Below are 12,065 nucleotides of genomic sequence, written 5' to 3' on the forward strand. Positions count from 1 at the left end.
TCATCTTTTCCTTTTCAGAGCAATCCTTTCTTCTCCTTCTCATTCCTCTTCCTACTTTCTTCTATCCTCTCCTACTCCTTCTCTACTTCCCCTTCCTTTCTCCCCCTCCTTCCTACTTCCTCCCTATCTAACCTTCTCTCCTACTCTTATTTCCCCTATCTTTCCTCCTCTCCTCTCCTCTTCCCTTTCTTCTTTTTCTCTCCCTCCTTCTCCCTTTCCATCTCTCTCCTTCTTCTTATCTTTCTCCATTGCTGTATTTATTTTCATTTCAATATTTCTGGTGTCCAGGCAACCCCGATTTTCTCATTTATTGAGTATATTTCTCAAACCTCCCCCCATATATTTTAGTTATTAACATTGTGTTCATCTTATTACATTTGTATCTTACAATCAATTAATACAACCTTCCACCTCTTGTTTTCTTAGAGTTTTTGTTCACAATTCAATAATTATTATTCTCTTCCAATAGTGTACATCATTTACTAACATTTCAATTTTATTTCCTTTTACATCTTAGTTTCAATCATTTTCACTTATAAACCATACTACCTTTCACATTTCATCTGCTGGACTATTTATTATTATTTTTAAAACAATGTACTTCTTCTTTTTTACCTTCTTTTCAATTTTATATCTTAACTTCAATTAATTTTTCCATTCTTTTATATATTTAAAATTTATTTCCTTACCATCAACTATAATTCTCTCTCATTCCATGCATTCTCAGACACAATAAGAAAAAAAAACATATATCCCATTATATCTTCCACATTTCATTTATTTCTCCATTTTACATTAAACAATGTATTCCTTCTTTTTTTACTCCCTTCATTCACTTCATTTCAACCTTTTTTACTATCCTTTTACAATAATCTATATATTTCTTCTAATTTCCATCATTCCTTAAAATTTCTAACACTATTTTAATTTCTTTTCTACTATTCATTTTTCTCCTCTTTTTAACCATTTTCTTTCAGTCTCTCCAAAATCCCATCTCTTAATATCTATCTCCCTTTTCCCCATTCTTTTATCTTCTTCTTTCTCTTTCTTGTATCTTCTTTTCCACCTCTTTTATCTAGCTTTTACTCTTTTAATTTCCCCCCTCAATTTTTATCCATTTCCTCCTCTTCTCTTTGTTCTGTCACTGCTAATCCCAGTGTAATCATCTATTTTTTTCACTCTTTTAATTTTCCCCTCAATCTTTTCTTCTTTTTTCCCTTCCTTTTTTAAAGTAGCCTTCCCCCTCTCCATTTCTATTCTTTCACTATCAATCCCAATATGATCATCTGTATTTTTATCCTCACTCATTTCTTTTTCAGTATTATATTTTTGTTCCTCTTGTTTCCTCATAATTTCCTCATAATTTCTTTTTTTATTTTTAAACCACAGCTCTGCTTGTTTATTTCCCTTAAAGGATTCTCGCACCATTTGAAGCATCTCCCATAGTTCCTCATATTCATCCTCCCAATTCTCCATATTTTCAATATAAGGAGAAAGGCTTTTTAAATTTAGTTACTTTAACTTTTTTTTTTGGTTTACATTTATACCCCGCCCTTCTCCGAAGACTCAGGGCGGCTTACAATGTATAAGGCAATAGTCTCATTCTATTTGTATATTTTTTTACAAAGTCAACTTATTGCCCACAACAATCTGGGTCCTCATTTTACCTACCTTATAAAGGATGGAAGGCTGAGTCAACCTTGGGCCGGGCTCGAACCTGCAGTAATTGCAGGCTTTGTGTTCTAATAACAGGCTTCTCTTTTGCCTGAGCTATCCCGGCCCCTACTTATGTAGAGTCCAAATTCAAGTACAAAATATTGTCTCTCCCCCCACCTTTTTTTTTTCTATTTCCAAATGCAAGCCAGTTCAGATTTTTTTTTCTAGGTCGTCCTAGTTCTAATCTTGATCTTTCCAGTCTATGGCACAGCTGTTTAAACAAGTATTCCTTCGGTGTTTCTCTTTCTCTTGGTAGCCTAAACAATGCAATGTTATTTTTTCCCCTCTCCAGTGATGTTTCTCTCCAATCCACAGCTCCCAGCAACAAAATATAACTCATTAATCCACAAAAACAATTCCTTCCTCTATTAAATCCTTTTGTTAGCAAAAGATGCTTTCTCTCAGTTTTCTTCTCCTTTTAATATTTATACTTTCTTCCAAAACCAATTTTAAATCCAGATAGAACATTATTTCTTTCAGGGCTTTTGTCTTATAGACCCTCTTTGCTGTTTGTTTCTTCTCACTTTAAGTTTCCGTGTGCTAATTAGTCGCTACCATCAAGCCGGAAAGTCTCTTGAGTTTTAAAAGTTTTTTTTTTTCTTCTTACCTGCGAGTTAGCCAATCGCTCGCCCGGTAACAATACTCTGTCCTGATCTCCACTCCTGCTCAATCTTCTTGTGTGGCCATCCCAACTTTGGCAGCTCTTAACGGCTGCCTTTTCTTGTCATTGGGTCGAAGGCTGGGTACCGGTGCTGCAGGGAATTCGCAACTTCCCTGTTCGCGCCGGCCAGAGCCTTCTTTCTTCGCTGTCCCTTCATTCATTCTAAACATTTTCTTTGAGTACTCAAATACAATCCAATGGATGGTTTTATTTTGAAAACCAGAATATTGTCTAACAATCATTTCAAACCGCTCAGCAAACCTCTTTACTGTATTTTCTGAAAAAGCATAAAATCTAATGAGTGTTGATATAAATAAAAACACATTTTTTTCTTTCTTCAATGTAGAACTTTTAGATTATCAAGAAACACTATCAAAGTTTTCTGGTTATTCTCATCTTAGAACAGAAGTTTGAAAAGCGAGGGTTATGCACTCCTGTTCGTTTATAAATATCTGAGGACGTTAAGCATAAATATTCCTTGTGTATTTTGAAAGCATGTACTGTTTATGTTAGCGCATCTGCTTTCTGGCCTATTATTATATTCTGTTGCTATGATCTTATGGATTTTAGCTAGTGGACAGTAGAGCATGTTCCATTGAAAAAGGCAGTTGCTTTTAATGTTACTTCCTGAAAAAAGACCAAGAGTGTCAAACTCAAGGCCTGTGGGCTGGATCCGTCCCCTGGAGTACTTAGATCTGGCCCACAGGCCTTGAATTTGACACCCTGGTATATCTTATCAAGCCCCAAAGGTTCTTTTTCCTTGAAGACATTTTGCTTCTCATCCAAGAATTTGTTTTCAGTTCTTGGATGAAGAGAATGTGATGAGATCTGAAGAAGATTCTTGTATGAGAAGCGAAACATCTTGAAGCAAAAACGAAGTCCAGTTGCCTTTTGACAAAGCACCTTTGGGACAACCATGAGACCTGGAACTCCAAGAATCTCCATTGACATATGTCATCAAGCCCACACAACATCTTCGCTCTATGAGATGCTCTGGCTTTTGATTGGCTTCCAGGCTCAGTCAAGATGCTGGTTATAAAGTCCTTCTTGGCCCAGAGTCCAATTATCTAAAAGACCTTCTGCATTCTGCGGCTCCTACCTGTTCTGTATAGTGTTGATAGTCCCATCCATTAAGGTCCCATCCATTAAGCAATATATACTAGACAGACCTACTGTATCACCTGTGGAACACCAGAATATCCCTCCTGAGCTCCCGTTTTCACTGGCAGAGGGCTGCAGGAGGCTGTCATGGCCGAAAATGGAGCCTCGATGAGTGACAACTAACTAACTGGCCAAGCCCCCTGGCCACTGCCTCTCCGGCCCCCTGAGGTCAAACACAACCCTGAGGCGGCCCTCAGTGAAATCATGTTTGACACCCCTGCTGTAGACTGAAAGGAAGCTGCTATTAGCAATGATTTTTTCACCCTCAAAATATCACACTGGGGAAAGATTGTCAGAACTCTTTCCATTTCGCTGTCCGTTGTGCTTCTCCCAATTTTTTGTATTTGGTGAGTAAATGTGAGATAGCAGTAAAATCTTCATCTCATTACAAAAGTTGATGGAGTTAGAAGAGATGGCCACACTGACCGCTTTGATCAAAGCAAAAAAAAGCAAAAAAATTTTTTAAAAAATCCAAGTATTTTTGTTTCTCCTTGGAAACCACTTCTGGACTTCATGCTTGTGGTGGAAAAAATGTGAAACTTTGAGTTTTACTGATTACCGTATATACTCGAGTATAAGCCGAGTTTTTCAGCATGTTTTTTGTGCTGAAAAACGTCCCTCGCTTATACTCGGTATACTTATCTCAGTTTTTTTCTTTTTTTCACATTATACGGGATGGTGCAAACTTGGCGGGCTTTTGCATTAGCGCGGGGAAGCCCTGCCGGTGCAGTGAGAGGGCGGGGCGGGGGAGCCGCCAGCCTTCTCGGCTGAGGGAGGCTTTCCCTGACCGGTAGCTGCCTCATTTCCCTCCCTCGGCTTATACTCGAGTCCCCAGTTTACCCCAGTTTTTTGGGGTAAAATTGGGGACCTCGGCTTATACTCGGATCGGCTTATATTCGAGTATATACGGTAGATAGATTTGTTGTTATAGAAATGGCTAGTTAAAACTATTACTTAAAACTAGGAAGTTGAGGTTTGATGTTACTGTTTTATTCTACTGTATCAAAGAAAGTCAGAAGTCCACTCCTTTTTTTCTTTCTTTTTCCCTTCTTTTCTACACTTCTCTCAACCCCTTTCCTCCCCTACTTTTCTTGCTATTTATTTTTGTATTTTATATTATAAACTAATAAAACTGAGAAATTGTAAAATCTTCATCTTGCTAAGATAATCGGGTAGATAAAGTCCATCCCTGCTTGATAAAATTGTAGTGGGGAGAGAGTGATGTCACAAAATACTCATTTCTCTAACAAGAAAAACACATTAAAAAAAAAAGGCCAAAGTTAAAACCAAACTAAAATACGGCTAGGGTAGATTCTTGACCAGTTCTTCACCTAGTGGCACGAGAGACAGGTAATCTTTCACTTACAATTGTAATTGAGCCTGAAATTGTGGTTATAAGTAATGGTGTGCGTTAAGTGGGCCAACCCGTGACCTTGACTGATTTTACAACTTTGTTTGCAGTGGTCATTACACAAATGTGGTGATTGTTAAGCAAACATGACAGTCATTAAAGAAGTCCATTTTTTTCAGTGGTTTTTTTTTTTTTTTTGCCAGAAATGGAAGCAAATAGCAAAACAAAAACCATTAAAAATTGAAGTCACATGACTGCAGGATGCTACAAACAGCCATAAATGTGTGCAATCACATGTCTGCGCGGTGCGTGTGTGGTTGTCAGAACTTCAAAAGAGGTCATAAGTAGCTCTGAGGGAAGTCCGTTGTAACTTTGCATGGTTACTAAGCATGGGCTACCATTAATAGCGCTCACACTTATATACCACTTCATAATGCTTTACAGTCCTCTCTAAGGGGTTTATCAAGTCAGCATATTGCCCCCCAACAATCTGGGTCCTCATTTTACTTACCTCTGAAGGATGGAAGACTGAGTCAACCTTGAGCCAGTGAAGATCGAACTGCTGGCAGTGGGCAGAATTAGCCCACAATACTGCAATCTAACCACTGGCAAGGAAGGGGAGGGAGGGAGGGAGGGGGGAAGTAAGGAAGGAAGGAAAGGAAGGAAGGAAGGAAGGAAGGAAGGAAGGAAGGAAAGTAGATATAGCACTTACACTTATATACCACTTCATAGTGCTTTACAGTCCTCTCTAAGGGGTTTACCGAGTCACCATATTGCCCTCCAACAATCTGGATCCTCCTTTTACCGACCTCGGAAGGATGAAAAGCTGAGCCAATTTTGAGCCAGTCAAGATTGAACTCCTGACAGTCGGGAGAATTAGCCTGCAATGCTGCATTCTAACCACTCTGCCATCACGGCTCTTCTCCCTCTTGTACCACACCTGTAACAACTTTTGGATACTCTTATTTTGGATTAGCTAAGGTTTGTCCCTAAAGCAAGCTCCCATTTTGGGTGTTGTGCGAGAGATTTCTCCATTTCTTTTTGATGACGCTATGAACGAAAAAAGAAACGTGATTACTAATGCCTCTGAACTCACGATGGCTTTTTTATTTTGCAGCTGAATGGCATCAAAATGGTGGATGAACCTATGGAGGAAGGAGAACCATATTCCTGTAATGTAAGTACAGTTGGGATAGTCCTCATGATAGGAATTGAAATAATTTTATATTATCTGGGGGACCTCTTGGGTGTAGTCATCAAGGCATTAGATTAAAAACCAGGAGGCTGAATTCTAATCTTCTGGCTGACTTTGGGCCAGTCATGTTTCTTCGGCTCTAGGAAAGAAACAATGGTAAAAAAAACTTGTAGAAAAAACTTGCCAAGAAAACTGCAGGGATTGTTCAGGCAGTCTATACGAATTAGACAAGATTGAATGCAAGAAAACAAAATTATACGGTACCGGTGTAAAGACAAAACAAAATTTTCCTTGATGTTTCATCAGGGAAAATGATTTTTTTGGCCCACGCTGATGGAAAGTTCATACAAAATTATTTGGTTTGCCTAGCTGTGCTTTTAAAATAATTACATATTTTCAAGATGCAAGTCTGCATATATATATATTTTTAAATCTAATTCTGTAAGAATTGCATCCGGAGCTCATGCTTGTTTGAAGCAGTAAAAAGGTGGTAGCTAACAGAATTTAGTCTGAACATGCAACTGAACATGCAACTGAACATACTCTGCCAAGATGGCGACCAGCAAGGATGCCCCGGAGGAATGCTCTCTGTAAAAGAACTCTTTAGAGTTCTCTAGGAGAGCAATCCTCGAGGCTTTCTGTGAATATTTCTTATTTTTTATTTTTTTTTCACTACTACCTGGGGCCAACAGATCTGCGAAGTCCCGTGGAGCTGCTGGGGCCAACGGAGCTCCCACGCTGCCTGGGGCGGCTGCCCCATCCATCGCCATCGCTGCAGACCGCCACTACCACGGCTGCCCCATCCATCGCTTGCTGATCGCTTGCCGATATTGAAACATCCGCAAGCCGCTTGCTGATCGCTTGCCCATCCATCGCTTACTGATCGCTTGCCGATATTGAAACATCCGCAAGCCACTGAAAGCTGCCACCGCTGACCGCGGAAGTTTCAAGCTGCCTGAAGCCGCCGCTGCTAAACTTGGGCGCCTGAAGCCGCTAAACTAGAGCGCCTGAAGCCGCCACCACCGCTACACTTAAACTCCTTTCAAGCGCCTGAAGCCACCACCGCTGATCGATTTCAAGCGCCTGAAGCCACCACCACCAAACTCAAGCTGCAACCGCTAAAATTAAACACCTGAAGCCGCGCCTGAAGCCGTTGCCGCCGAACCCAAGCGCCTGAAGCCGCCGCAGCTGATCTCAAGCGCCTAAAGCCACCACCGTACCGCCTACGTTCTCCACCACTACCCTGAATTTTTGAATTTCCTGCCAAGGAGATTGCCAGGCCCCGAGACTGCCGCTGCCGCTTGTGCCGCCGGAGCCGCCGCCAGCCCCAAGGCTGCCGCTTGTGCCGCTTGAGCCGCCGCTTCCATCTTGAGACTGCCGCTGCCGTGAGTCGCACCGCTTCCATCGCCGCCCTCCATCATCGCCCTCCCACACCGCTTCTAATTTTAAATTCCCCATCAAGGAGAAATAAGCCCAGCAGCATTTGCATCATCTCTAAACAACCAGGATTTAAAAGGATTAAAAACCACCTATCCCCCAATCGGCAGGACTGCTGCAGGACCACTGGTGAGTTCCTAGGAGACTTCAGTCTCCCGGCCTCTATTGACTTTTTGAATCTCCCGCCATTACGGCCACCTTTAAAGAAGCTTCTTCAACCACCTAATCTCACCATTTTAAATTTCCCGCCAAATCTCACTGTTACCATAGTGACTCCCCATTACCATAGCAACTGCCAAATTGATTACCATTTAAAGTTAAAGAGAGAGATATAAAATTGTGCTGAAAACGCCTCCTTATACTATATATACTCTTATACCTCAGTTTTTTTCTTTTTCACATTATACGGATGGTGCAAACTTGGCGGGCTTTTGCATTAGCTGGGAAGCCCTGCCGGTGCAGTGAGAGGGCGGGGCGGGGGAGCCGCCAGCCTTCTCGGCTGAGGGAGGGAGGCTTTCCCTGACCGGTAGCTGCCTCATTTCCCTCCCTCGGCTTATACTCGAGTCCCCAGTTTACCCCAGTTTTTTGGGGTAAAATTGGGGACCTCGGCTTATACTCGGATCGGCTTATATTCGAGTATATACGGTAGATAGATTTGTTGTTATAGAAATGGCTAGTTAAAACTATTACTTAAAACTAGGAAGTTGAGGTTTGATGTTACTGTTTTTTATTTATTTATTTATTTTGTCACAACATCATACAAAAAGATTATATAGTATATACACATATAAACATATATAGGAAGAAGAAAAGAAAAACAATAGGACAGGAACGGTAGGCACGTTTGTGCGCTTATGCACGCCCCTTATGGTCCTCTTAGGAATGGGGTGAGGTCAATAGTAGAAAGTTTTTGGTTAAAGCTGTTAGGATTATGGGAAGAGACCACAGAGTCAGGTAAAGTATTCCAAGCACTGATGATTCTGTTGCAGAAGTCGTATTTTCTGCAATCTAGATTAAAGCGGTTTACATTAAGTTTAAATCTATTGGTTGCCCTTGTATTATTGCAATTAAAGCTGAAGTAGTCTTTGACAGGAAGGACATTACAATAGATGATTCTGTGAGTTAAACTTAGGTCTTGTCGGCGACGGAGTTCCAAGTTTTCTAAGCCTAGGATTTCAAGTCTGGTGGGATAAGGTATTTTGTTGTTTTCAGAGGAATGGAGAACTCTTCTTGTAAAATATTTCTGGACACGCTCAATTGTATTGATGTCAGAGATGTGGTGAGGGTTCCAAACAGGTGAGCTGTATTCTAGAATTGGTCTAGCAAATGTTTTATATGCTCTGGTTAGTAGTGTGGTGTTTTTGGAAAAGAAGCTGCAAAATTAGGTTTACAACTCTTAGAGCTTTTTTGCTATGTAGTTGCAGTGGGCTTTGGCACTTAGATCATTTGACATGAAAACTCCAAGGTCTTTAACGGGATGGGGTCGTCTGTAAGGTAATGTCCATCTAGTATGTACTTAGTTTTAGAGTTCTTTTTCCTATATGTAAGACTGAGCATTTGCTGGTTGAAATTTGAGCTGCCAATTTTAGACCAAGCGTTAGATGGTCAAGGTCGTTTTGAATGATAGAAGTGTTGTCTGTGGTGTTAAATAGTTTGACATCGTCAGCAAAGAGAACACAATTACTTGAGATATGGTCACAAAGATCATTAATGTATAGAATAAAGAGTGTTGGTCCAAGGACGCTGCCTTGAGGAACGCCACTCTTGACAGGAACAGGATTTGATAAAGCATTGCCAATTTTGACCACTTGTTGTCTGTTAGACAGAAAAGCAGATATCCATTTGTGGAGGGGTCCTGAGATGCCATAGGATGTTAGTTTAAGGAGAAGTTTATCGTGTACTACTGAGTCAAAAGCTTTGCAGAAGTCTATGTAGATTGCATCTATTGATTTGCCTTGATCTAGATTTGAAGTCCATATGTTTTTGCAGTGGAGAAGTTGTAAGTTACATGATAACTTTTTCCTGAAACCAAATTGTTTGTTGGAGAGTAGGTTGTTAGTTTCTAAGTGTGAGGTAATGGATTGATTGATGATAGATTCCATGACTTTGCAGGTGACGCAAAAGGGAGATCGGTCTGTAGTTTCACTAAGCTGGGGTCTCCTTTTGAAGATGGGGATGACTGTGGCTAGTGACCAAAGTTTGGGAAGAGAACTGGTAGTGAAAGCTTTATCAAAGATAATACTTAGGGGTTCAGCTATATTAATGGAAAGTTTTTTTAAGAAATATGCACATAGACCATCAGGTCCAATAGAAAGCGATGGTTTTAAGTTGTGAAGAGCTTTACCAACGTTGTCTTCTGTGAAATCTATATGAGTTAAATCATCATAGTCATTGCTGGTTCGTTTGTGGAATGTTGGATATGTGTTATCGGAGTTAACAAAAACTGAGCCAAAGAAAATGTTGAAGAGGTTTGCTTTGACTGTTTCGTCATTGCATTCTTTGTTGTTAGAATCTTTTAGTGGTGGGATGGATCTTGAATCTTTAAGTTTACTGTTGACAAAATTATAAAAGGCACGATTGGAATTTGTGCGTAAAGGTTTTCTTCTTGCTTGGTGTGGTAATTTGTGCATTCAGTTTTAATTTGGTTGCATATGTTTCTGTAACGGTTTCTGAAGTTTGTAACATAGCCTTTTTGTTTCTTTTCCAGAGGATTTTTTTTGATTGAAGCTTTTTTATTGATATGGGTAGTTTGTTTTTCTTGGACATGGTAGTCATTCGTGGTACATATAATTTAATGACTCTATTGATTTCAAGTAGGAAGATTCTATAGAGGTCATCAGCGGTTATGCAGGTTGCAAACAGATTTTGCCAGTTCAGAAGTGAAAGATCGTTGTTTATAAGGTCGTAATTGGCTTTCTTGAAGTTGTAGTTGCGAGTTCTGGTGTTATGACGAATTAAGTATGGACGATATTGAGACAAAATCAATCATGCAGTGGTCACTGTTTGAAAAAGTTTCTCTAGTTTGTATACCGAATATTGAGTTTGGATTGTTGCAGAAGATGAGGTCAAGGCAGTTGTTGAGTCTTGTATTGTTAGTTACAAGTTGTTCAAGACCTAGGTTTGTAACAGCGTTGTATAGTGTAGTATGGATTGGGTCAGTTGAACATTCATTGGTTGTCCAGTTAATGAGAGGTAGATTTAAGTCACCAAGGAAGATAAGAGGGTATGGGCAAGAGGTAGTCCATGTTAGCATTGAGGTTAGCATATTTGCGTGGGTAATGTCATAGTCGGGGCTCTGTAGCATAGTAAGAATCAAGAGTAGTGTCAAGGGATAGGATACTATGGTTTCAGGAAGAGAGAGTTTATGTGCTACTTGGATATTTTTAGATTCAGTGTCTTTTGTAAAGATAGCCACTCCACCACCTCTTCGGTTTTCCCGATCTGATCGATAGACTTGATATTCTTTGTTTGAGATAATGGAGTCAGGAAGGGATGAATTCAGCCATGTTTCAAAACAAAATGATATCAAATGTGCCACTGTTTAATAAGAGGATAAATTCAGGTAATTTGTTGACTATGCTTCTTGCATTTATCAATTTGCATTTGAGATCTGATATGATTGGTGTTGAAGAGGTAAGGCGTGCATACCTAGTTTTGGGTGTTAGTAGGTTGGGGTTGTGGACAATAGATGGTTGTATAGATGGTTGGATGGCTGTTTGGATGGCTGTTTGGATGGCTGGTTGGATGGCTGTTTGGATGGCTGGTTGGATGGCTGTTTGGATGGCTGCTTGGATGGCTGCTTGGATGGCTGTTTGGATGGCTGGTTGGATGGCTGGTTGGATGGCTGGTTGGATGGCTGTTTGGATGGCTGTTTGGATGGCTGTTTGGATGGCTGTTTGGATGGCTGGTTGGATGGCTGTTTGGATGGCTGTTTGGATGGCTGGTTGATTGTTATGGGTGATGGGGTTTGAGGTGATTTTTGATTGCAGGTTTTATTTTTATGCAATCAGCATGGTAGTCGATGTATAGGTTGGATTCACCATTGTCTTGTCTTCTTTTAAGTTCTGTGCGAAGTTCACGAGAGCGTATCCTTTGTAGAAAGGATAGGTCAGGACGTGATCTAAGTTTACTGTAGGTAGGGTTGGATTTAGCAATTGAGTTTATAGTCTTTATGAATTTGCGTTTGCTGTCCTCATTAGTGCATATAACTCTACAAAATCTTGGTGCTGTTGTCCCATCGCTGTTTTTATATTCTGGTCCATCTCTGGAGACAGCAATTATTTCATTTGGGGAGATGGTTGATGAATTATAATTTCCAATGATGTTGTGAATCTTATTGATATCTACAGTTTTATTCTACTGTATCAAAGAAAGTCAGAAGTCCACTCCTTTTTTTCTTTCTTTTTCCCTTCTTTTCTACACTTCTCTCATCCCCTTTCCTCCCCTACTTTTCTTGCTATTTATTTTTGTATTTTATATTATAAACTAATAAACTAATAAAACTGATTATTATATTATAAACTAATAAACTAATAAACTAATAA

General features: G+C 40.0%; 1 protein-coding gene across 2 annotated transcripts in view; it reads left to right on the forward strand.

The window, feature by feature from the left end:
* The window catches only part of RPS6KA6 (ribosomal protein S6 kinase A6), a 99,045-nt gene that overhangs the window by 20,992 nt on the left and 65,988 nt on the right, over positions 1 to 12,065 (forward strand). For both annotated transcript variants that reach the window (XM_058196874.1, XM_058196875.1), the window contains exon 2: positions 6,007 to 6,066. In XM_058196874.1, coding sequence (XP_058052857.1) covers positions 6,007 to 6,066 — 60 coding nt within the window. The remainder of the gene's footprint in view (positions 1 to 6,006; positions 6,067 to 12,065) is intronic.

The sequence above is a fragment of the Ahaetulla prasina genome, chromosome 11 (genome assembly GCF_028640845.1).
Source record: "Ahaetulla prasina isolate Xishuangbanna chromosome 11, ASM2864084v1, whole genome shotgun sequence".
NCBI lineage: Eukaryota > Metazoa > Chordata > Lepidosauria > Squamata > Colubridae > Ahaetulla > Ahaetulla prasina.